Source organism: Betta splendens, chromosome 22, assembly GCF_900634795.4.
Source record: "Betta splendens chromosome 22, fBetSpl5.4, whole genome shotgun sequence".
NCBI lineage: Eukaryota > Metazoa > Chordata > Actinopteri > Anabantiformes > Osphronemidae > Betta > Betta splendens.
In genome coordinates this window covers 5439744-5466207 of record NC_040900.2, presented here as the reverse complement: position 1 = coordinate 5466207, position 26464 = coordinate 5439744, and the positions used below count along the sequence as shown (strand labels likewise).

Genomic DNA, 26464 nt, shown 5'->3' with positions numbered 1-26464 from the left:
TGGAGGTTCTTGTGCTTAGATAATGAAAGAAAGCACTGGTTATCACAAGATGTGATAAGTGGTGTTTTCTGGCTGCTTTCATTCTTTTAAACACTCCCCGTCTCCCTAAGTTTCCTCCAATTGTTCTAATGGGGCCTTAGTCATCCTTGTCTGGTGGCAGCGAGAAGATGCTGTAAAAGCTCTTTTTTCTTTGCTCACTTTGTGTTGCCGGGCGGAAAAAAAATGAAAACACGCAGTAACTGTGCTGAAATCCACACACTAAGAGACAAATGCGAAACACCCTTGAGTACAAAGGACAAAGAGTGACCCTAAGTGAACAGACAGTGAACGACAATATTCGAACTGGAAACGAGGCTGAGCCAAACAGCCTTCATTAAAAGGAAATCGGCTTGTGCTTCGTTTAGGGGCCGGAGCGTGACACTGGTAAAAGAGAAGCAATTGCGGCATTTAACATGCAAGTTCTGCCTCAGAACATGGAAAAAAACCCGTAATTGGAACAACATTTTCAAAATCCCGGCGCCGAGCGATCCTTGAATATCCTGCTCCGTTTCATCTCGCCTTCCCTTGTTCCGTTTTCTCCCCCTCCGTTTGATATGGCGCTCTCGCTTCCCCCTCCAAACATCTCCTCTGTATTCTGCAAATTGATAACCCTCTAAATGAATTATGCTAAATGCATAATGAAGGTTTTCTCAACTTCAGCCCTGCAGCCAGCCAGGATGGAGCATCTCGCTTGGCATGTATGATTCGTTTTGTTGCGCATTTAGCCTCAGTGTTCCTTCAGAGTGTTCACTGCTTGGGGCATGTAAATAAGAAATTATCCTTGCTGACTAACATGGCTAATACCTCCTCTGGGGTAATCAAAAATTATTAGACGCTTGCTTCCAATAAACATTAGGGCTCATGGCACTAACCACTGTCAAATTGCTCACCTCCGCCCGCTCCCTAAAAAGCCATAAAATGGGTGAACAAAAGTGATCAGGTGTGGAAAAAGCACTGTGGCTACGCGGGAACTGAGAGGCCACGGCTCTGCTGTTATGCCTAAAAAAGCAGCCCTTGGCTTTAAGAGTCATTAAAGCGTGTGCTAGAGTGGGAATCAGACTAGAAAATAAGCTTATCCTGCATAATGCCCTCGAAAGCTTTGCATAAACGTGAAAGATGTGTGCGTGGAAATCAGCAGCGGAGAGCAAGAACTTGGATTGTACCACACTTCCTTTATCATCCTCCCACTCTCTTGGACGGTGGCAGCATGGTTAAAGTACTACCTGTAGGGTATTGCTGCTCCGCTCTGCTCTCTCTCCCTCTCCAAATAAGCTTCGGCGCGTGAAAAACCCCGGTTAACACCGGGCTGAACCACACAGCGCGTCGAGCGGCTACGGCCGGCTCGACCGCGGCCGTGATCTGAGGCTCGGACGTTAGGGGGAGGAGCGCCGGGGGGGGGGAGGCGAGATTAAAGAGCCAGGAGAGGCAGGCGAAAGGGAAGAAAGTAAAAGAGCACGAGGCCCATTGGTCAAACACAAAGGGCTAGCGAGGGAACAGGACATTTGAAGTCAGGGTTAAACTCCCAGTAAGCGCACCTTCAACGGGCCTGTGTCAGCTGGCAGCGAGGCTTTTTGGAGTTTCCCTGCAGGTGTGCCTTTGACAGACTTAGCCTCCGTAACCTCGCTCTAATCTAGAGCGGGGCCCGGGGTTTGGACACAGGGAGAGGCTGGTGGCATCGTGCAGCCTCTGCCTCCCGTTCTGTGTCTATTACATCCACGCACGCACGCTTGCACTCCCTGTAAACACACACAAACACGCTGCCAGACAAGGGGAAAACAAATCTGGCGAGGACCAGAGCAATTGGATTATCACCTCTTAAGGGTGACTTCTTGGCTGACCCCCTTGAGGCTAGCCCGCTGAAACAAGACACACAATTTCCTGGGAAAACACTCTGCCTTTAAAGAACCGAAGCATTGTCATCCCTGTGAAAATACAGCAGCCGCGGCGGCGTTAATGGACGTGGAAATGCCCTTCGGGGCACGTGCTCAGATCCCTTTTAACCATATTACATCAGACCCTTGTGCACTCCTCATCATCGCATGCACCGGAGTAATCAGCAATGGAACGTGGGTGTGTAAACCCACTGTATAATGAACTGGTACAAAAGCGCTGCACTCCCTTTGTTTTTGGCACCGGGCCTTTGTGTAGAAGAGAGAAAAAAGTCACTCCCCTCCGTTTCTGCAGTTCAGTCGTGATTACCTCCGTGCAACAGTTTCCTTTTTTGCTTTTTTAATAATGCACAACTTACTCTAAAATAAACAGTTCGCCTCTTTCTCAGAGCGGCACAGAAAGAAAAGAGGAGAAAGAAAGAAGAAAAACTCCCTCAAGCTTTCCCTTGATGGCGAAAATGACATTCTCCTCAGCTGCTGTCAGAATAATCTGGGTAATTTTTTCCCTATGTTCTCCAAACATTAGTTTGCACATTAGACTGACCTAGTTAATGTGGCTTTCCCACTATGTGTACGGGTTCTGGCCAGGCCGGGCTAAGCTGGGCTGGGCCGGGTCACACCGGGGGCCTGTTTATGATTATGGACCAGAGGGACCAGGCCCCAGCCAGGGATGGGGGAAGGAAAGGAGGGACTGGCAGAGCAAGTGGGAGCGGGACAGTGTAGAACTGGCTGCTCCTCGTCCTTTTGCAGCTCCCTTTCCTTCACTCCCTCCTCCGGTTCTTCATAACACGGGTTCAGGAAGACAGGGAAACAGAAGAAAAGGAAGGAGGGAGCGCGAAAGAGGAAGGAAGGAGGGAGCTGAGGGAGCTAATCATTCCCTTTAATCACATTTTGGATGAGGGCCAGGTAGTCTGCGGTACGAGGGGCGAGACAGAGCGAGGGGTGAGAGAGGAGAGGAGTGTGAGGGAGGATGGGAAGAACAAGGAGGGGGGGGGGGGGTGACGGAGGACTTATGGAGAGAGGGCGAAGAGGGGATGAGCCTGAGCGCAGAGCCCCTTGAAGCAGCTTGAAGTGCAGCGGCGCTTAAGCAAGTGCGCACGTGCGCGCGCGCGCACGCCGGCGGATGCGAGTGACAGCCGTTCCCGTAAACGCCCGCGAATGCTGAATCCAGCAAGAATCCGGTGCTGGAGCGAGAGGCAGGGGGGGGGATCCATTTTAAAACTATGTGCATTAACTATACTTTTCCCCATAGATAAAGCACTCCACATGAATAATTTAGCCTCTCTCTTATGCTAATGGGATCATGAAAGTATCCCCTCCGTGCCGTGCCCCCCCCCCACCACCACCACCACCACACAGCAACTCTTCTCGGCTTTCAACAGTGGCCCGGCCCCTTCCCAACAAGCCGTCAGACGGGCGTACTGCTGTTTTCACAACACACACGTGACCGACATGAGGCTGACATGCAGTGACAAGGCTGAAATCGCGCACGGAGGCCGTTGTCCTCATTACACGGCCTTGCATTTGGCTCCTTCTTCCTTCAGAGTCGCTGTCGGTGGCTTCCTACAGGTTCTAAGCAGTGGGCACATCGTGGCTGCGCTTCCTATGATGGAAGTCGCACAGTGCATCCTCTTCCCTTTCAGCTCAGCCTCCCTCATCCAGCACCCGGTTCACACCTACGTGCGCCTCTGTTGCTCCTGCACTGCGTTGTGGGGGCACTGAGTAAAAAATTATCAGCGCTCCAACAGCTGGGAGTGAGAGCCATGAAACAGCAGGGCCTGGGTCTGCTTTATTGTTTATCTGTTGTTTATGGGCCAGTGTTCAGCTTTAATTACTACACTAAATTAAACTCTAACAGGCACTTAGAGGGAGCTGGCTAACACGTGCGCACACACACACACACACACACACACACACACACACACACACACACACACACACAAGCGCCATATAGTTTATATACAAACACACCTCGCTGATCACGATTCGAGGCTTTCATGCTTTCTGTCTCCTAAGTGTATTTGTCTTCTTGCGGTTTAGGAGTCGCTGTGAACGCAAAGCCAAAGGTCTGGAAAACGCCGCGCTCACGCTTTCGTCGTGCCGATCTCTCCGGACGGACGTGAGGGAGTCGTGTCCCCAGCAGGAGTGACCCCAACCCACCCCACGCACGCACGCACGCACCCCCCGGTGAGCTCAGCCACAAAGACTATGCTGAGTGCAGCCCCTGGCCAGTGGAGCGCATCGCACTCCCAGGGCACACACACACACACACACACACACACACACACACACACACACACACACACACACACACACACACACACACGTACCACAACAGCATCAAGTGCAGCGCGCTCCCTCTGAGTCAAACACTCACGCTCTCCCTCTCTCTCCTCCCTCCCTCGCCCCTGCCTCTCTCGGCCTCTCTGGGGAGTCTGTCTATCCACCGAGCGTGGGGATTGTTCAATTGCTGAGAAAATGTACAAAATGCTCTCTCCTCTCCCCTTGTTCCGCCGCTTCCTTCCACCGTGGGGTCGGGGAGCTGCGGCGGAAGCCCCACCACTCAAGATGTCAGCGTGGATCTGGTCCACGTGCAGAGCTAATAATTCTGAGTGGGGCATGCAAATGCGGCGGGAGGTGGGAAAGCGTCGCCCACCGTGCTGAATCAGTATCGGGGATTTACAGTTCATGACTGAGTGCTCCTGACTCCGGCGTGTTTGGTGTGGGCAAATGTGCAGAGCATTTCATCATGCTGCTCCATCGCACTCGGGGTGTTTAGCATATTACGGACACCTGCTTGGAGAGCGGCGCTATCTTAAGGCACGCACATTCATCAAGTTTAACTCCCTGCAACCGATGTGTCTGATGTTTCTAGATAAGCTTGGAGGACTTCCAGGCGACTGTTAATCAAGATGATGTGCGAGCGGAGCCGATGAAGTTATTTTGCGTTGACTTCTGCGCCGTCTCTCTTTAACCGCAGTGTTTGTTTTTCCAGCCAGTACGAAGGGAGTCACTCTCCGAGAGTCAGTAGGTTCAAGTGGAGAATTTTGCCCTGAGGGTGATAATTGATATTTTTTTTTTATATTTCGGGAGGGAAAATTCGGAGAAAAGGAAATGTCTGTTATGAACAGGGTTGGGGCGAGGTTGCAAAACTAAAGTGTTGTAGTGAAACTTTTCATATGTGTCAAAGCCTTAACTGGCAATTTTACTGACAGATATGAGCATTGCTTCACCTTGGTTTACTGCTCGGCTATAAATTATTCCACAAGAGGGGCAGTACATATTTGCGCACTTGTTAAATTGTTTTTTGGCACGAGTTCAGAGAAATGCTCAGTGCCGAAATAAAAGCCAGAGACAGCGGTAGTAAATTATGTTCGCGCGGATCATCTCCAGTTCTGTACGACGGCACGTAAACAGAACCTGAATGAAGCTGAACTTCACGCAGTCGAGGGCGAAGGGCGAGTTCGCCCGCCCCCCCCCCCCCCACTCCTCTGACTCGCTCACCTTCATGAAGTGGAGTCACACGCTCGACGCGCCGATGCTTCTGCATCCGCTTTCAAGGTGAATGTTTCTTAAAGCGCAACAAACGGGAAAACGGCGGAAGAAAGTTGATGTTTTTCTTGGCAGCTGAAACCAAAAGCACCGTGGGTCTTTTCTGCCTCTCCCTCACTTTCACCCATCCATTCTGTCTTCCTCAACTGATCCACATCGTCACCCCTTTTAACAGGGGCCAAGCTGTTAAAGACCCCATTACTGAAGTGAAGCACACATTTCATATTTTCTCTGTGGACTCCAGAGTGTGGACTACAAATTTTATGTGGAAATGTATTGAGATGGGAGGCGAGTTCATGCGTGGAGCGAAGTGGAGGAGACGAGGGTGAGGTGGAGAGGCTGGGGAGGGAAGGCTCTGTCAGAATGGAAGGGCCAGAGTCGGGAGTCAGCGAGCGCTTCAAGCGTTAACGTAATTGCAAGAATGTGAAAAATGAGGCGGCGGGGCTCCCGAGCGGAGCGAAAGGTCAGAGCATGCCTCACACAAAACAACTGGCTGGAGGACGGCCTCATTAGACCATTAAATCAGCTGCCCCCTCTCTCTTCCCCCTCGCTCTCGCTCTGCCTTCTTTTTCACCTTCCTTACTCTTTCACCTTACTTGTACTTCAACGTCTTTCCCGTTGAATCCTCTGAAATCCCCTCTTCCTGTTACTGTACACGCAGCCCGCTTTGTTTTCCCATTGAAGCCTTTGAGCTGGTTGGATGTTGGATTTAGCGCTCTTCAGTGCAGGTCAGGCTCTGGCCCTGATCTAGTCCGAGTCCGCCTTGGCCCAGAGCATAAGTCCTGTCCCGTAACTGTCTTTGGCCCGTATTGATCGGCTGTTACTGGATACGGTGGGGAGAGGAGTCGATAAGTGCTCTGTGGATTACAGGTCACTTGTACTTATGTGTGTAAGATAATCAATAGGCAGTGCATTTCTTCTCTCATCTCCCCTCTCGCTCTCTCTCTGTTGTTCCTGCAGTCTTCATCCCCCATTGCAGTTTACAAGACGAGGGCAAAAGCTCTGTCTCTCTGCGTACGCAATTAAACACGGCGCTAATTAATATTATTGCTTATATCGCATAATGCTTCACCGTGCATGTCTCGTATTTGCTGAGGCTGTGAGCGGGGTAAACCTCGTGTCATCTGCGCTGCTGCTGAAGTGTCCTTGAGCAAGGAATCACAGACCCAGACTGTCGTTTTCAGCCCGTGATCCAACCAGCGCTGACGCAGGCAACCGCAGAGGTCTGCTGCGGCCCCCAGACGGTGGTCAGCAACGCTTAGGAGGCTGCAGCGGCTGCTCCGTCTGCGGATGATTTAAAGAGCTCCACCGCAGGCACGCAACTCATCGATGCGTTTGATCGCTTATTGGCAAAGCGATAGCCTGGAAGCGCGCGCAGGAAGGAGCCGGAGCCGCCGCCGCCGCCGCTCTCCGGGAGGGAGGCGGTGTAAGTGCGCGTCTGAGCGCCGCGGCGTGTTTGTGTGTGCAGACGGTGTGATGAAATTTCATGCAAAACCCCGGACACTGCCAGAGGGCACACACATGAATACAGAAAAAGACCCACGAAAACACGCGCACACACACGCACACACACACACACACACACAACAACGCACACGGGAAAGGAAATCTGGCTGCATTAAAGGAAGGAAAAGAAAAAAGGGCAGCAGCTCTTCATAGGATGTCTTCCTTCAGACATCAGTTGCATTAATGAAACAATCCCATATTTCAAATGTATTGGTGTTTGGTGTCGTGCGCAGTTTCAACTCGCAGCTTGTCTAAATTCATACAGACATGACAAAAACATAAAGCCGATAGCTGTGACTTACACACACTATCTGTAATAAATTCCAATACGTTTGTTTTGAAATGCATTATTGCCGTTTGGCAGGTCATGTGCCAGATAAGCACACGACATAATTAGGAGCTGTTGTGTGAACAAAGTTAATATGGTCTCAATGCAAACAGGAACTGGCAGAGATATACTATTAATCACCAGCTTTTGTTCGGCTCTGGAAATAGTAACATTTTTGGGAAAAGCCTCTGATCCTGGGTGAAATATTACAGTGGCTGCCGCGTGTTTTTGCATGCGCGTGCAGCAGTGGATAAGCAGGTTCATTTTTAGGTGTGATTACATGGACGCCAGTCAAAAAACAGGATAATCCAATGTGGAAAAGGTGAGGCTCAAATGTACGCGTGTGGGGAGAGAGAGGTGCCATGTATTCACTACAGGCCTCACATTAGTCAGGGTTAAAGTCAAGCGTTGGCAAGTGTAGCCATGCGTGATGATTAATACTATATGTCCCACACAGATCTGCCTTTCATCCAGACGTGTTTATATGTTACCGTGTCGGCGCGTGTCAGCCGGCGTGCGCGTCCGTGCCCGCTCCCGTGCTGCCTCACCTTGTTCGCTGCTGTTGTCGCCGCTCTGCGAAGCGTGTCCCCCGCTGGAGGGCCCCGGTGTGCCGGCGGAGTGCGTGGAGGTGGCGTCATCGTGGTCTCTCCAGGAAGCTGGGTTCTGAGGTTTGCAAAAGAGAGAGAGAGAGGGAGAGAGAGAGGGAGTGAGCGTGGGATCCGACCGTGCATCCATCCACATTCCCCCCGGCCGTCCAGACCGCAAACCGGGAGTCGAGAGGGAGCAGGAAGGAGGGGGGGGGGGGGGCTGGAAACGTGAGAGTGACATCTATAAGCGTCTGTGAGGGTCCTTGGCTTGCTGCTTACGCTCCCCTGGCAGGGACGAGAGCTCCGCCGCCCATTTTTTTTTTTTTTCCAGCTAGCAGACAATGAACGATGCCACTATAATCACGGATGAATGGAAAGGAGCGAATGCACTAAAGCGGCTGGCAATAAGTCAAAACACTGTAATCAAAGTGTTTCATTAATGCATGAGAGCGAAACGCAGCGCTGTTAATGCGGCGGCGGATTCGGAGCGTTGCAAGTGGACCACTCGTGAGTAATCGTCTAAACACATATGGCCGAGGCCCCGCCGCTGTTCGTTTATACCATAACCAATTGAGACTTCCGCGTCAAGTGAGAAATATAGAGGTAAAAAGTCCAAACACGCCACAGCCGCCATTAATCATTACCACTGTCAGAAATGAAAATAAGATATGACAGTGATTCTCCGGCTAATCTGCCAAAACTGTGCACACGCCCACAGTGACACACACACACGCCCACTGAAGCCTGCAAAAATACACTTACGCACACATGCTAATGACATAATAGAGCAAGAAGCCTAAACACACATGCGCACACACTCAGCTTTATATATACAAACATGCTGCAAAGAAGTGTTAAACCTCAGCTGGCTCACTTCAAAGAAATGTCCATAAACAAAATGGGAGCTTTTAAGGTGTCCCTCCCTCCGCAGTCCGGCTTCTCGCCTCCTCTCTTTCCTGATCATTCCCACACAGGGAAACGGGATTTTCTACAGTACAGGAAAGGCTTTATCAGTGGCGCACGAAGCCAGGCTGGAGGTGGAATTTCCTCTGTCATTGGGGAGAGCGAGGGACGAGCCGGTCCCGGCGCCTGCGGGCAGTCAGGCCCGATCCCGGCCCGGTTCTCCCCCCGGTTCCACCTGGCGGACGCGAGGCCCGGCGTCGTCTGCAGCCCCGGGGAAGCGCCGCCTTGAGCTGAGCCCAAGCCAAACAAACACAGGCCGGCACCAGGGCTTCCCACAAACCTCAACCCACTTCTCAGTTCCCGCCATGGGCTGTTTCCTCCTTCCCCAAACGCACACAAACACATACAAACATACGAAAAGAGAAGGAAAATGTACACGCCACAGAATATTTCAAGAAAGAGGCCTTTTTTTTTACCATTTTGTCTGACTTCAGCCGGGTTCCTGATGGACTTCGTCTCTCCGCTTTGGAGCCCAGTCAGAGTAAGCTGTACTGGAGGACAGGACGGAGCCTGGAGACTAGCGGGGCTGCTATGAGCTCCCCCGGGTGTGGGTCCTGATGTGCTGCCGCTTGTTCTGCTGCACAGCCACGGGCCGCTCTAAGCGGGGCCCTTTTATCCGCTATGTTTTTCGGGGGAAGGAGGGCCGTTTGCTCAAACGGCTGCGGGCTCAGAACAGCAGACAGAAACACACACGGCCCTTCAGACCCTCTGCTCCACTCGAGGCCCCCTCTCAGCGTCAGCTGTTCGCCGGATGGCAGTCAGATGAAGGGCTCGGTGAATCGCTGACGAGAGGGCCGAGGAGGACGGGCGGAACAAAAGCCCGTGCGTGGGTCCGCGGCCCGCCAGGATGAGAGGAGGGACGGGCGACGGGGACGCGGCCGCTCATCAACACATGGCGCACTTCACACGAGCAACTGTTGTTATTGTTCTAATCGTTCCCAACGCAGCTCAAGCTGAGCCGGAGCCGGAGCCCAATGTGGGAGAAGACCACCGTCCCTCCCACGCGCTCACATTTGGAGGGGAGACGGAGGAAGAGAGGTGAAACTCCCAAAGTGCCTGACTCAAACATAGCGGGGCCTCGCTGCTGCTGTTCCGAGAGGAGAAAATGACTGGGTTCCACTTCCTCACAACGAGATGCGAGGCAGAGCTGAGACAGCTCTCTCTCTCCCCCGTCCTCTCTCTCTCTGCGAGCCTCGCCAGCTACGGCCACAGCATGGTTTTAATGCAACAGCTGAATCGATAGGACTTAATTTAGCTATCATTGCAGGGTAATGTGTCATTTTTAATGGTACTGGCACTAAATTAAATTCAAAGACACCTCGGCTAATGGTGTTAAAGGGAATGATATTTTGCTGTGATTTGCTACCCTGTGGGTTTAATGGGCCCGTGTGCAGGGATATAGATAAGCCTCTGTTAGTTTGGTTCTTGTAGGGCAAAAAGTGGACGGCAGCGCTTTATATGACCTAATAATAATAATACAGTCGCTACTAGGACGATGCATGTGCAGTAGATGGGAGCGTGTGGCTAAGCACACACTTGTCTTTTTAAATACCTGGAAGACGCCTCGCATTCACAAGCGCGTCTGCAAAACAAGACGCCAAACATCAAAACACCGGCGTTAACTTTCCACGCTCCACGAGGCGACAAAAGCAACAGCCTTTCCTCCCCATGAATAATTTAGCGGCCTCTCTGAGCCGCGGAGGGTGTATCATCAGACACCGCGCCACACAAAACACAAACACACGCGCGCACAAGCATTTTGTCACAGCCCCCGTGGGTCTGATGGAGTTCAAACAAGTTATAAAGAAAACATGGTGTCACCCAAAACAGCGTTCTTCAACCTACACGAGGCGTCCTCGCAGAAAAAATAACAGAGGAAGAAGCAAATGAGGAAGAAAAGGAGCTTCTAACCCATGTGACTATTCCCTAAAGCTGGGCGTAATTAGGAGTCAAACACGGTTCACTCCATGCTCTTCACTAATTGTGTTAAAGAGCAGTGTTACCAGGAGGAGGAGGAGCAAGCAAACACACATGTACTGTACACACACACACGCACACACACACACACACACACACACACACACACACACACACACACACACACACACACACACACACACACACACACACACACACACCAGGACCAGATAGCGGATAAGATACAAAAGAAGCGTGTTCTCCGGGGGCGGCCGTTCCTATTTGCTGGGGTTAGCAACTGGCGCTTGATAATACAAGTTGTAATTAATATAAAACTGGGACACAATATGTGGAGGGAGGCTCATAGTGGAGCCAGACCACAGGAGAGCCGGGCAGCGCCGTCGCCTCCTCCGCTCCCGTCCCCTGTTTCTCATTTACAAACACCTGCCTGGCGCTGGCTGCCTCCCTGCCTACATCCCCAGGAATCTCAAATAAAATTGATTTAGCAACATCATTGAATTCCCCGCAAATTCCCCGGGAACCTGTGGGAGGGGGGGGGGGGGGGGGGGGGGGGGGGGGGGGGGGTGCATGGCTGAAACCCATTAGGCCCGTGCCTTTCCGCGCCGCCACCGCGAGGAGCAGGCGCTGGGATCCCGTGCTGCTGTACAGAATCGCTGACGCGCCAGAAAACACGCGGGGCCGTAAATCATAAAGCAGCCTGACACTTCAAGACACATCTTACCACATGGCACAAACAGAGGAGGAGAAGAAAAAAAGCGCCCCGCACATTTTGTTGAGCACGTAATTATATACAGGCACATTTGAAAGGAGTAGGTGCACCTCCATTGAACAGCTGAGTATTTACAACACCCTCTATTATCCCAAATATAAAAACTCCTTAATTTCCCAGCTAATAATTCACCCCAGCGTGTTATAACAGACACGGGGGATTGACAGATTGTATTTATCCCTGCAAACTTTCTCTGAGGCAAAAGGCATTTTTTCAGTGTAGTGAATGGCACATTATATGTACAAATGTGTCTCCAGAAAGAGGAGATTAAACACAAAATATGTCATTGTTACTGTTATTCACGGTGTTGGCAGACGTCAGAGCGACGCAGCCAAAATATGAACTGACATAAATATAAAACAGACAAGTCATTATACATAATTACACTTCCATTTATTCCCTACAACAAACAACTTAAGTATAGTTCTGTACTATTGTTAACTGTATAGGTTGTACGTAAACAAAACCTACAGATCTGTCGATCAGGTGATTTTAAATGCGGAGAGCGCGTGGGACGTGCAACAGGTGAGCCTCTCTCCAGCCACAGCCGGGATGAGCCGGTTCAGCGGGCCGGCCCGGCCCGGCCCGGCGGCCACGGGCTGCGTGTGAGCAGCACCGTGCACGGGAACGGGAACGAGGCACCGCTGAGCTCCCATCACCGCTGCATGGGCACAACATGAACTACTGCTTTACTCGCCTGAGCCGGTGACACCATATCTGACCAACGCTCAGCTGCACCCGGAGCCTCTACCAGAGGATCCAATGTAAACACCCCCCCCCCCCCTCCCAGCCATGCAGAGTCAAGATAAGCTGCACCATAACCCCCTATGGGAACTACTAGTACTCCCTGAGGAAAGCTCTCCTGCAACCAAAGCGCTGAGTCCTGCAAATCCTACCACAATTCTCTATAACAAATCTAGAAACAGCCTTTTCTAAAGCATACAATGCATATGCACAGAGGAAGTAAAAATCCTCCTGTTAATAAGTAAGCTTGGCTGAAGACGCGGCACAATAGCACGCGAAGACACAAAAGCTAATTCATTAAAACAGATAATATTCAGACACTGTTAATTCTATTTGCCTCCCTAATTGGATGTAGCACAGAAGAGACAGAAATTTTATTCATTAATTAAAAGACAAGAGAGAAAACCACTGACAAGCACACACACACACACATGAACACACAGGCCACCGTTTACACATCCACAGCTCTCTGTTTTCAGCCTTTATGTGAATACGACATAGTTTTTTCTTGCTTTTAAATAGTTTGGGGTCGATCTGAGGGGGGGGGGGGGCTCAGTTAGGAAGCCTTGGGTGGGCTACATGGTCGAGATGAAGGGAAGCAGGCAAAGAAGGGCAATCAACAGCGTGAGCGAGGCCTCAGCCCGCTCCCACTACACCGCAATCCAATCATCTCTAAGACAATGCTGCATTCAAGTGTAAATAAAACTGGGCTTATTATGCTGCACTGTCAGGTACGGGGAGGGGAGAGGAGGAAAGGGGAAGGACACACGCACCCACACATAAAGACAAGCCCAACGGTCTGCCACCTTCACAGTGAAGAGCCCCATCATCCCCAGAAAAACCAACTTTCGCCAAATGAGATGTAGCCCCAGGCTGTATATTAAAAATGCATATCAAAGCAAAGAAAAATGGATGTGAGAAACTCAAACTAAATAAATTAGCATATCTAACTACCAAACCGCCTTCCTCTCCTGAATGGGGAGGGACGACACAAATTAATAATAAAATACAGCCCAACACAAATGAATAAATAAAATAAATAAAGCATGACAAGTAGGACAGGAGTTGTTTTATCCAGCGGCACAGTTTTGCAGCCAAATGCATTTTTGTGAATCGCTTCTGATATTCAAAGCACATTTTGGTCATGTGAAGCTGGTTTACTTTCAATTAGAGACCAACATTACTGCTGCAGACGTTAACGTCTTACAGGGCTTTTACATTATGGCTCCATCATTTATACATATTCACCTTAAACCCTCATTTTTGCTTTATTGAGTATGTGCTTCAGTGAAAATAAAGCTTTATAGTCATAATTATTGAATAAATGACTGAGCTGGAGGGTGGATGCTGCCATAAGAGGCTGTGCTCAGCCTCAGCTCAGCTTCTCTCCCTTCTGCAGTTGGGCAGCTATAATAAAAAGTTCACTGGTGCCACAAAAGTGAAATAAATCTGTCAAAACTAAACACCTAATGAGGTGGTCAGCCAAATGACTGCAAGATAAATGGCTTGTCGCGCGGCCCTCTTTGTTTATTGCTGCTCCTGATTTGCTTTATTGGCATATCTAATTTTCTAATTATCAAAATATTTCTCACGAATGGACTGATGACAAAGCTGGTGTCTGAGTCGCAGAAGGCAACCGGTGGAAATTGGCTTGAGCGTCAACCATCTGCCACGAAACTAAACAGGCTAGTTTATCTAATCTCTGCACTATAAACAACAGCATGCCTCATTTCTACACTTGTGTTGAAGGAGCACAATATTGGACTTTTTGACCGTTTCCCCAAACCAGCACTGGCATCTTGTGTCTAATTGCGCTTTAATTCCGCGCGTGCGCGGCGCCGCGTGTCCCCGTGAACGCGACGGGCTTTTCAAAGGGAAGCCACCGCTATTAGGCCTATAGCCAGACCCAACAGATGTCGCGCAGTGACTTTGCATAACACTTAAATCTACTTTAATTCCTAATAGGCTTGGCCTCGGCTGCACAGATATTAACTAGTCACTTAGTTGCAATAGTCGCTGCTATTGTTTCACTAAAACGTTAGCTCCGTCACATGGCCTGCAATGAGCAATAATTCACATATCAACTCAATAATCCACTGTCAACTCAGTCCATATTGGGGGAGGGAGGGGGGGAGGGGGGTGTTTATTACACCGAAAATGCACGATTTAAACCAGCGAATCGATCTTCAAATTTAAAGCTACTGTACTTCAGGTGCATATAATTGAATTCAGCGTTATGGAGCCTGCAGCCATAAAGCGGGGAGCAGAGGAGAAGGCACGCGGCGCGGCGGAGCGAACCGCACGGCAATCAATACGGAACAATTAAACACATTAACATCAACAGCGGTGGACGGGGCCTCCGGACGAACCGCCGTACGCCCCGCGAACTTGACGTTGACGATGAGCCTTCAGCTCTGAGACCTGTTTCAATAGGCTGCCACTTTCTCCACCTCTGCAGCAAAATTCACAGCTTCACGCACGGGCCATAGGCAGCTCCCACAACCCCAAATATAAAGCCCTTTTCTTTTTAAATATTGGCCCGAAGCTACAGCTTATACCGCTGATGCCCCGCTTTAATGTTAAACCTTCGTAACAGATAATTGCCACACGTTTTCTTTTCTCTCTCTCTCTCTCTCTCTCTCTCTCTCTCTCTCTCCCCTCAACGTGCAGCTCCCCACAACGCACGGCAGCGATTTACGCACGAACGCACGCGCGCGCACGCACACCCACTCAAAGCTCGAGCACACAGGCAGGCAAGCACGGACGCATTACGCACACATGGCTGCCCCTAATCAAAAGACTAAAACAATAACTCGCTCTATTGTATCACATCTAGCTTATGACCTCAGAACATCGATTGGCAGATTTGCTTTGCAGAGGAGAGCATGCTCTATTTACTGACGGCACACGCGCACAAAAGTTGGCAAGGACCGAAGCACCAAGCGAACCTGGTAATTTAAATAAATATTGCACGATTATGAATATGGCTGCCTTTTAAATATTGCCCATTTTCCCTTTTGCCAGCAGAGACGCACGCACAACACCAGCACATCCCACGTTCTGAACACAATAAAGGCAGCGTTACTTACGTGATCTGCGAGGTTCGTCGACGATCCCGAGAGTTCTTCGTGATCTGATTTCGAGCTGCCATCCCGTTCGTCAATAACTAGATCTATTGGCATTTTTCCTTTCAAACAACTGATGTACCGGTGACAAAAATTATCGCAGAGCTCGTGCACCTACAGAGGGAGAAGGGGAAGAAAATACCTTTTTCAGGATGGGGAAACGCTTCAGCCAGTCCAAGAATAACTCCAATTAAGGGGCATTATCGGCGGCAAGGAAACAATAGTGAAATTGTTGCAGTGCTTATTATTCTCCTGAGACTGGAGCAACAAGTTGAAGTACAAAAACTAAACAGCATGCCGTAAGATGGCGAAATAATGAGCAGCTGAAACCGAAACGGTGGATCAATAATAGAGAGCAACGTGAGCAAAAAGGCTCCAATATATATATTTTTTATCAATATTCACTTCCTGTGCACAAATAGCTGCATACATCCAGCATATGTTATGAAAATGAGCGTTTCTCTCAGCGCATGCCTTGTATGTTTAATATCCTCTCACATTAGTTGTATTATAATGTGAGCGTCTGTGCTCGTCTGACAACGTAAACATGTGTAATATTTACCTTTTCTAATTCCAAGAGGTGAAATCGTAATACTTGTATGGCTTGTATCATCTGAAACAAAAGAGAAAAGGCTGATTCATATCGCAACATTTACATAACAATTATTTTCTGATTTATTTGGCATTATTTTCGGACAAATGCAATCTGACAATTTGTGCCACTTCAACCAGGCAGGAGTAAAAACGTCATTTAACTAAAGGAAAGCGCTGCTTCTCAGTGTAACAGGCTCCGTCATCCCACACTGGTCAGCTGGGTCAGTTAGATGGGAAGACCGAACAATGACAGCGGCCAGTGTGGTCACACAGCTCCCCTTCAAACACTGATCTGACATCTGTGCGGAAGTCTAAATCATATGTTCTCTTGTTTACTGTCCGATGCTGCGGACGCTCAACAAGGCAGAGTGAAACCGCGCCGAAGCGCTGATTAGTGAGAGATAAAGAGGTCAAAGTGTGCGCTTACCAAATTGTCCAACTCTGGATTTGATGAAAATAAAGGTTTTTCTGCTCGGACCTATAATACACCAAATGTCAAAGTTAGTTTGGGGTGAAATCTGCGGAATTTCTATTTCTGAACTGGAATGAAACCTAATAATGCAACTTCAAATTGTATAAATGATACAAGGGCAAATGTTAAAAATAGACACAGCAGAGAACAACATCATGACTTAATGTAATCAAGGAGAAAGTTTTTTATTGCAAAAAAAAATATGAAGCAGGCAGAAAACTATGCGCCACGACGCCGCCACAAAATCCCAAATATGTTTTAATGTGTGAAAATTGACCTGTTTGGCAAAGACTGCAATGTCCTCATTGAAGGAGTCTGAGGAGCAGACGTCGCCGCCTGCTACGCCGGGCTCCCTCGGAGTACACGTCGCCAGCTCGCACTTCTCAAAAACCAGCGCGAGCAGTGGGAATAAAGGGTGACTGCAAGAGGGGGAAACACAGCCTGAGAACAAGCGGCACACCGGCTCCACGGAGCCCACTGCAAAAAATGCCCACCCCACCTGCGCGTGCGTCGGCACCGCAGCCCGAGAAGCGTGGGTCCCCTTAAAGCTAATAAAAATGCACCAGCGTTGGATGAAGTTGTTGAACTTTTATACCGGCGCGTGTTTTCACGCACGGCTCTCGCTGCAAGTGGCCACATCTTAAAACTACGTCAGACAGCGACTAAAACAATAGAGCGGGATTTAGGGTCATTCTTTTAGCAGCTGTTACGAGTTGAAAACCCAACCAAAGGCGCGTCTGGAACATCTCAGCGGCTCGATTTGGAAAAAGACGAGCTCGTTTAGTGTTAATATGATATTAATCGACTTGTTGACACTGACATTTCTTGCAGTACAAACTTAAACCAGCAGCAAAACTCTACAAAACTGACACTCACAGACAACATCGATCAGCTGGACTTTAGAGAAATAAAACTGCCTACAAAATAATTTAACATTAAAAAAATATTTCTTATAAGTAACAATTGAACCAAACTGAGGCGCCAGGGACTTTCATGCTTGCGATGGGCCCATACATTTAATTTCAAACCGAGATGATTATAATGGGTGAATTCCAACTTCCAGTGGAAGAATCTGAGACTAACATTTTCAGAAACTAAGTTATAATTTTAGAAAATATCTGTTTCAACAGCTTCGCAGCCAAGAGCTAACCGGTTTTCTAACTGATATAATTTAGATCCTATCAATGAAGACACACGCTCCTTTCCGAACGTGAAAACGTAAAAGGGCTGAAGTGGATTTACTCTACATCCCAGATTAAAATGATCCGTTGTGGATTACAACACCTTCTGTGTACGTGTATCAGTGAGTTAATATCTCAAAACATTTTCAAAGTTCCGCAATCACAAATCACAAAGCACGTCCACACACGCGTTCTGCCTTTGTTAGATAATAATCTGACAAAAAAAAAAATAGTATTAGAAAAACACACGGTACGTTGTAACGCGCCCTGTGTGCGTGTGTGTATGTGAAAGAGAACGAGTGTGTGTGAGTGTGTGTGTGTGTGTGTGTGTGTGTGTGTGTGTGTGCTATTGCAAACAATATTTTAAAAACTTCATAAGTTGTTGCAGGCATTAACTAGAACGATTAAACAAGCAGGGGCTAATTTTTGGATTAAAAACATTAAAATGTAACATTACAGAGATCTTTACTACACGGAACTGCTGCTGTTATGTTGAAAATGTCTTATGTTGTATTTATCTGCAGTCTGTGACTTTCAGGCTCACACTACGCACGACGAGCGCCCATATTATTTTGTAGCTCGCGTTTCGAGCTCAAGGCTCGCTCTCGCTGAAGGCTCGCCGATGCATCTACAATGCGTATAAAATTACACATCAACAAAACTCCCCTGTCCGACAACGGGGCTCCAAAGGTGCGGTCCGTGCTGCGCAAAAACGCAATTTTAATTCGGCGGCGCGAGAGGAACGTCTGCGGCACGAACTCAGAGGAGGGGGAACACAACGCTGAAAAGTTTGAGGAAGACCCGCGAGCTCGCCGATCCGCGTGAACCTTACCCGTAAATTTGATCTTTATCCCTCTTTAAAACGTCGTTGACGGCGGAGCCCATGCTGGTGGGCATAACGTTCGGATGGGGAGCGTGGGCTCCGTAGTGCTGGCTGGCGTGCAGCGGCGGTCCGTGGTTCAGGTGGTGGACCTGGGGAAGCGGCCGGGGAGCGTGCGGGTCTCCGTACATGGACGTCGGGACACCGTCCATCCCACCGTAGTGGGCCAGCTCATCGTACTGGGAATGAAATCAGAGCAAAAGTCAGCGGGCTGTGCGGCTACTTTTTGAACTATAGTTCGGAAAGTAACGAGGCATGCGGTCTCGGCGTGAATGCGCGCAAAGGAGCTCTGAGCTCCGGCGCAGCGCAAACGCGCCGCACCCGGAGCTGCAAAAAAAAAAGCGTCAAATGTGATATCGGTTAAACGGTCGGTCATTACCAGAAACATTCTAACTTCGCTGCTCCGCGAAAGGGGAGTTTGGCGAGAGAAAAGAGCGCTTTAGTTCGGAGTCTCCCGTGAAAGTGCTCCGCGACAGGCGTGGAGGCTGTCGGTGGGAGCGGGGGCTGTCACTCTGCTTGAAGAGTAAAGGCGCTGCAAAAACGTCAAATACCGCGGCTTTGATATGGATACTTTGCGAATTCGCCGCCGCCCGACAAGAGGCTGGCAATGCGGTGGCCTCCCTACAGTGGATTCGAACAGGTAAGTGTAGGAGATTTAAAACCTACCCTTTGCGCCATCAGGCTGCGCTCCAATAAACTCCTGAATCTGTCGTATATTTAATATCCCAGTCCCCGGTTAGAAAGTGATTTAGTGGCAGGATCCCGCTTTCAACCAACTTTGCGAATTGTCCTATTCGCCAGTGTGGTTCAGTTGAGACCGTAGCATCGGGGAGTTTTGCAATTTTTCTTGTTTTCTCTCTTTCCCCGGAAAAAAAACGAGAAAATGCGCCAAAGTGAAGGTTACAATCGGCCCATCAACAACCTGCGTGTAACTAAAGTGTCGTGTCTCATGGCTTTTTGCCACTCCAGCTGTCAATCAAAGCCAGAGGTTGTCAAGGTAATGAATGAATGACGGTTGGTGATGATGTTCAAGAGAAGGACGAATCTTTTTAGTCCGTTTTCATCCCGCAAGTCCGCGTCTCCTTTAATGTCTCCAGATCGCTATCTTGTTTTATTATCACTGTAAAAAAAAAAAAGAAGAAGAAAAAGCTGCAGGAATTAGCAGAGAGCGATTCGGATCTTCCCGTTCTTTCCCCCGTAGGTATTTCGTCTATCTGGCGAGACTGAGATGAGTGAGTGTCAGCGAGTGTTGGCAGGTTGGCTGCTAGCTTGCTTATAGAAACAGAGTCAGTTCGCAGCGCTGAGCGGTGGGCGAATGAAATGACGGATCCCGGAAGTAGTGGTGGCCATAGCCAGTCCTACAGCAGCTCCAGAAAAGAGAGAGGAGAGACCAAATCTTGTGATATGCAGAGTATATGCGAGGCAAAGGGACGGCTTCAAATCCACACTGGGGGTAAAACCAATCCAACGCAGCTCCAACTCCCACCCAATTCCTTTTCGCCGACAAGAGTCCTGAAGAAAGAGGAGAGAAGGCTGAGTGAGGAAGCTTTATCAGCGCGGACACTTAGACCGCGGCGGCTCAGAGTTAAATAAAACACTCAACATATTCACAGTCAAAATGATTATATCGTGTGGGTTGTTGTTTTTTTTTTTTAAGTTACGCGCAGCGCCGGACTTTTACGCGCGATTAAATACGGCTGCGATATTTACGCACGACGAACGCAAATACAAATTTTGACTGTAGTCAATCCCGCAGCCACTGGATTGCAACAAAGAGGAAAAGTATAAGACATTTTTACTGAAAAGTATCACATTCATGAACACTGAGTTTAACACATAAGCACGAAGCTTACTTGTTATCTGTTTCGGTTTTAAGCCTGCGTGCCTACGTAATATCTCGGTAATACCTCCTAATCTTACAGCTAATTATTGCTCTAGTCTTTTTAGCGAATTAAACCACACGCAGCACCCCTCTGAGCCCACAATGAACTTTTCCGAGAGGAAAAAGGCTGCTGTGGAGAAAGTAATGTTGTATGTTCCTTTCGTCCAATCGCATCTCGTGATAGAAATCTGTGTCTTACCTCAGAGTAGTCAATTATCAAAGCTCCCCAAGATCATCAATCATGTGAGGAGATTGAAGTTTAGAGGAGGAGCAACGCTCCGGCCATCGATTGCAGCGAAGCCCTTTTTGGAGCCTGAACACTTTTACGCACAAAACAGAAGCAGGCCATCTATTCCCTTTAATATTAAGCTCCATCAATGCTAATATGGCATCATGGCTCTATTGATGGGTTCTCACACAAAGGCTCCATTTATGGCTCCGTGACATTTTTGATGGTGGAAATTAATTATTCACAGGTTAGGATTAAGGTGGACAAGCACGGGGAGAGGGGCTGTGGCTACCGTCGGAGGGTCAATAAACTCTCCCAACAAACAAAAAACGCACGCAGACTTGTTCGGCGCCGATTACAGAAATAGCAGTTAAACAAACAAAAGAAGAAGAGGAAAAAAAAAAAGATTTAATAAATGAAACGGCGACAACAGTTATGTTTGTTGGCATAAAGGGGGGGGTGGGAAGTGGAGGACTGCAGGGTTTGACAAACGGCTGTGTGGACATTTCAACGTGCAATACCCCGGGAAGGAGCTGCAGAGCGGTGCGCAGAGAGCCAAGGCATTCACCGTCTCCAAGTCTCTCCTCCTCTCTGTAAACACCACCAGCACCACCGGCAGGCTCCGCTATTGAAGACTGATATTTTCATAAGCTAAATACTATCTTTCACATTGACCTGTTCAATAACGCTCCGCTGTTTTTTTTTCCATCCTCCTCCTTTTGGACAACTGTGGTAAGTAGCATAAACCTTATATTGCACGTATCGCTTTCTCGTGGACGCGCGTCGTTTTTACGGCACAATAAAGGGAAAGTTTTTAAGCAGGGTCATTAAAAATAAAGATGAAATGCAAACATTTTCGTATGCACGTTTAAGCTGCTGTTAAAGCGCGCTGTTGCAGGAACTTCTAATCTCCAGACGCTCGCCTGATTTTTTGTAATAATATTCTCCCACAGCTCGCGACGTAACCGTCGTTTTTGCGCATTTCTTGTGGAAATATGTGATTTACCCCCGAGGAGAGTGATGTAAACACCCGAAGAGCGTGTGAAAATAGCGGAGGCTAATTATGCGTGTCCAATGTACGGTTCCACAGAAACACATCCGTCCCTATAAAACTTCCAGCAACGACTCCTAACGACGTGAAATTTTAAACCCCTTTTCTTTTGTGAACTCCTTATTTGAGTAATTAATGAAGCCATAAACTCGAGCCATTATAATTAACAATATTTAGGCGGTGAAGTAGGTTAATTTCGCTTAATAACGCCGTTTGATGTGACATTGCACAAGTCGGTGTTTAATTTTCCAGTTTCATTTTAGTCGTAATTCACTCAATAGTTAATTAAAATTAATTTTACCCATAAACAAGACCTGTGCCAACTTAAACTCCCCTGCTCATAACCCGACCGCGTTTACAAGCCAGATAATTCCAGCAGGACGCCCACCGCAGAACAATTACACTTTTTAAGTCGCTTTCTGCTCCTTACAAGTGGCGTTCACGTCGCGGCTCCCGTTTCCAGGTGCAGCACAACCTTTACGCCTATGACAAAAATCAGTCGACGGCATTAACAGGCGGTAAAATTTCATCTGGCGGTGTCAAATTGAGGTCAGTTTGGGGTTAAAGCTCTCGGTGTCCGTGTGGGACGTAGCCAGCTGCGTTTGGATTCATTAAGAAGGGGAGCGGATCCATTTCAAGGAAAACACTAGTAGGACGATCACCAGGCTAAAGATCCACCGCGTGGCACATCCTAAAGGTGCACCGGGACCGCGTGCGTCGGACCGAGCTCTTAAACTTAAACTCCTCTTGTTTACTCTTTGCAGGACTTACAATCCCTCTCCCCCCTTTTTCTCGTTGCCCCGCAGGGCTCGGTTGTTCACACATACACACGCGCACGCACGCCCACACACACAAGCCTGTTGCTAAATATGGAGAGAAACGCATTGTTGGTTTAATTCCCTCAAAAAGATCACTGATATGAAACGAGCTTCAAATCCTCTTAGTGACCTTAAACACTCCTGGAGAAACAATTGACGCTCAACCGCAGGAACAAATAAAATTGCCCTAATCTTGTTTGTGACTTTGTTCTTCTCTGGCCCTCTTCAGTATTTGAGATTATGTAAATTAGCACAGCTAATGTATAGAGGCGCTGAGATAAGTCTGGATCATAGACTGACTGCTGGAGATGCTCGGCAAAGTAGGGAAGCTGCAGCTTGTCTGTTTCCTTAAGAAAGAAACAGCTGCCGATGCGTAATTTCTCCCAAATACTTCATTTTTGCGCTCAATCAAACGAATTCAATTAAGGTTTATTTCCGTAAAAGGGCAACCAATTAAATCGCGTTAATTGTCTCACGATTCATATTTAATTTTCCTTATTTGTTGACATATTTTCAATGACTTTATTTATGACTTGTTTACAACAATGTGGACCCTGCGCTGTTTTCCTCTTGCAGAACGCATTACCTCAGCCCTCTGCCTATGAACTCTTTCTGACCCCACACCGAAATGTGACTATAGGGTTTCAGAAAGTGGAGTGAGCAACTCAAATACTTGTAAAAGTTTCGCGACTAACTGTAAATTCTTCAGCTCCAAAGCCTCATTTTCCCCTCCACCGATTCTCAGAGTCTGGTGTCAGAGGGTTAGTAAAAAGGAGGAGGGCAAGAGAGAGAGAAAAGGAGAGAGAGAATGGAAGGGAGACGGAGAGAGACGAGGGCAGCACAAAGTGTAACTGTGGCTTTTCCCTTCGTAGGCTCGGCAGGAAATATGCGGCCCTCTAGCGACACCTCGCGGCCGTAGGCGAAACCGAGCTGTCGACACGTTAGCAACAAATGAAAGAAGGCCACAAAATAACACAAAAACACATCCGCACGAAAAATATGAATATGTTCAAAAAAAAGCTTTTTTCAAAAGTGGTCATAATATTTTGTTGAATTTTACCTAGATTTTTAAAATGACAGAAGTGTGAATCTATTGCAAGATAGTTAGCCACTAAACCTGTTTAATTTGAATAATTGTATTTATATACATATACTTTATATACCTTTTTTATTTATTTGCTGTTAATTATTATCACTTATTTTGGTGTTATTGTTTACACCCTTCATAGTCAGAGCAGCCACATGCTACGACTGTCAGTGCACCTAAATTAGAAAAGTGTGGACTTTATTTGTCTTAATTAATGTAAACGTTGCATTCTGAAAATTTAGGATTTACAAACTGTAGTTATTTTTTAATACATCGCCATTATAAAATAGAATCCAACAACAAGTATATAAAATGTTATAATGGGCACTTTAACGTGTGGTTATTGTTATATATAATTTAGACCAATTCTAAAATATGTTTTTAATCGTAGGCGTTGCTGTTTGTTTAAAAAAATAACATTACACGAATGGCTGAAACCTGGTTTTAAAAAAATCAAAGCTTTTTTGTAACTTGGAAAACAACGCGTCGAAACGATTTTGTCACATTTTGGGTGCAAAATGCCGGAAACGAATTTCAAAGCTGCAACGGTGCATTTTTCCTCGCGCGTACAGTAAAAGTAAATGTTTTCTCCCCCTAAGAGCGCGGTGTTCGCGTCAAGCGCGTCCCCGCGCAGCCTCGCGCGGCTGTGACACAGTTCGAGCAGGTCACCGCTGAGATTAGAGCCCGTCGTTAACGCCTGCTCGGATCCACCAAATGCTGATTTAATGAGCTTGCTGTGGGTGTTTGTCCCAGAATACCTGGTGTGCATGTGTTAGTAACGCCACACACACACACACATACACACACACACACCGTAATCCCCGTGTTTGTCGTTAACACGTGGCTTTGGGGACATTCACACAGGCGCTGTGCACGTTTGACTACGACTTTTCCCCCCTCCGGTTACATTGAACTGGTCGAAGCTTATAAGGCCCGTATCCAGCCACATTACCACATGTAATTGAGAGAAGTTTAAGTGGAGGCCGGGAAACTGAGGAGTTAATAGCAGTGACCCTCTCGCTGTGCCTCTGTCGCTCATCATTTATCAGGCTTAAGGGGCTTAAACAGGCAGCACGGACTCACCTTTTATTACATATCAAACCTCCTCTCCCCTTATCTACATGATAGGAAATACATGCACCGTTGCCTGTTATGCGGATTTGGAAATAGAAACATGTCCAATAAAGTCGCCCTCCTCCACTGATCAGACGAAATATGGCTTTGGGCGCTTCGCAGACGAGCCCGGCGCTCTAAGCCTTTATGAAATTGTCTTAATTCTCCTCTCCACTTTGAAATGAATATCAATTCCGCTCCTGCGTCGTTTGTCCAGTCCGGAAGCGGCGGAATGTAGGCTAAGTGAGGGGGGAGTTGATTGAGCGCAAGCAGAAAACGGACAAAAATGCACAAATGGATGTTGTTTTGTTTATGTTATTTATAAAACCATGTATTATGCGACTTCCGTTTTTTTTTTCTCTCATAAAGAGTTTTAATAAAATGTGTGTTTTTGGGGTGGTAATAAAATCTTAATATGTTTAATTCATGATTATTTTTAATTCATGAATATAAAGTAAAGCATATTTTATTTTTTATATTTTATTTAATAATGTCTTCAGCTGTGAGTTGTTGTTTTTTTTTAAATCCTAGCACAGTCTTGAGTTAAACTTCAGGGCCATGCCTGTGCTGTGTGCTGCTTCCCTCCAAGGAGAGCTCAGTCAGTCAGGCTGAACGCAGCTGCATTCACGTGGAGTGACGCATTTTGATATTCCAGTCACACAACAGAGTAAACACCGCTCTCCTATTCAATAAACATCATTGACAAGGTTCCATATCCGAGCATTTGAAATGCCGAGCTTATCCCATCCAGCATCAGCATTTCTTCTACTCACCGTTTGTAAACAGAAGGTAATTAAAGAATAATTTCTTTTTTGGTTTGGCTTTGAATAAAGTCCTGGATATTTTTACATTGTTGTAACAAACTGCAATTTTTCTGTAAATCCACTGTGATTTTAATGTTCTTCCTCCACTTAATGCAATAAAATAAAAACCTTTTCAATCAATTAATTGTTCTTTACTTTTATTTCTTTTATAAAACATCTTCTTCATCTCTGCACAAACACAGGCTCATTAGTCAGAGATGCTGTTTCCTTCTGTCACACACGGACCAGTCTAATCAAATGACTGGACCCGGGAGACAAAAACTATTCATTTGACTCATAATAACCTTACACTTGAGTGTATCTGCTCTTTGTTGACGCAGTGCTGTAGTAAGACTCGCCGTCTGACCTCACGCCTTCTCCCCTCACAGCATGGGATGGTCCCACTGGAGGAAAATTGCTGCCGAATGTTTAAAAACAAGCAGGACCTGCTTAACACGGCACATGCGTGTCTCGCGCGTGACTCTGCTTGTTTGAAATACAATGCAGGAAAACATGCAGATGGTTTGTTTGTGTTTCGGGTGTTTTGTTTTTGTCCCCTTGCTTTTTTTTATAATTTATAATTTCTCCTCTTTCTATCTCCTTCTGGAAACCCACAAGCCCATACCCCCTCCTCCTCCTCCTCCTCCTCCTCCTCCTCCTCCCTCCCTCCCTCCCACCCCTTCGCTGTGGTTCTGCAGGAGTCCACATGATCAAGCAAGGTACCCAGGTAATTACCTGGCATTGTCAAATAAAGCGGCCACTGATTCAAATGAGGAGTGAAATATCAAAGAGCAGCGTTGCCTTTGCAGCCACTACTTATCCACACAGGAGACAGAGAGGAGATCTGAGAGCTCGGGGACCTGCAGAGAGGCAACAACAACACTCAGCCTTCCCTTCCTAGATAAATATCACCG

The 26464-nt window shown here is 47.7% G+C and overlaps 1 protein-coding gene and 1 long non-coding RNA gene across 9 annotated transcripts in view; one reads left to right on the top strand and one right to left on the bottom strand.

The window, feature by feature from the left end:
• meis2a (Meis homeobox 2a) overlaps positions 1-20559 on the bottom strand; it is a 72992-nt gene extending 52433 nt beyond the window's left edge. For 5 of the 8 annotated variants that reach the window (XM_055506013.1, XM_029140024.3, XM_055506014.1 and 2 more), the window contains exons 1-8: positions 20421-20559; positions 19234-20079; positions 18520-18746; positions 16784-16925; positions 16462-16512; positions 16003-16053; positions 15405-15554; positions 7863-7977 (exon numbers count right to left, since the gene is read on the bottom strand). In XM_055506013.1, the coding sequence (XP_055361988.1) occupies positions 7863-7977; positions 15405-15554; positions 16003-16053; positions 16462-16512; positions 16784-16925; positions 18520-18746; positions 19234-19245 (748 nt within the window). In that variant the 5' untranslated portion in view covers positions 19246-20079; positions 20421-20559. Of the gene's footprint in view, positions 1-7862; positions 7978-15404; positions 15555-16002; positions 16054-16461; positions 16513-16783; positions 16926-18519; positions 18747-18946; positions 19107-19233; positions 20080-20420 lie in introns of those variants that run through there. The other 3 variants (XM_055506015.1, XM_029140019.3, XM_029140022.3) reach the window with 1 other exon arrangement.
• Positions 20560-20621: 62 nt separating this feature from the next.
• Positions 20622-25691, top strand: LOC121201969 (uncharacterized). Its single transcript, XR_005897216.2, has 2 exons — positions 20622-21410; positions 23420-25691. It is a non-coding gene; the product is annotated as an uncharacterized LOC121201969 (long non-coding RNA).
• Positions 25692-26464: the final 773 nt, after the last annotated feature.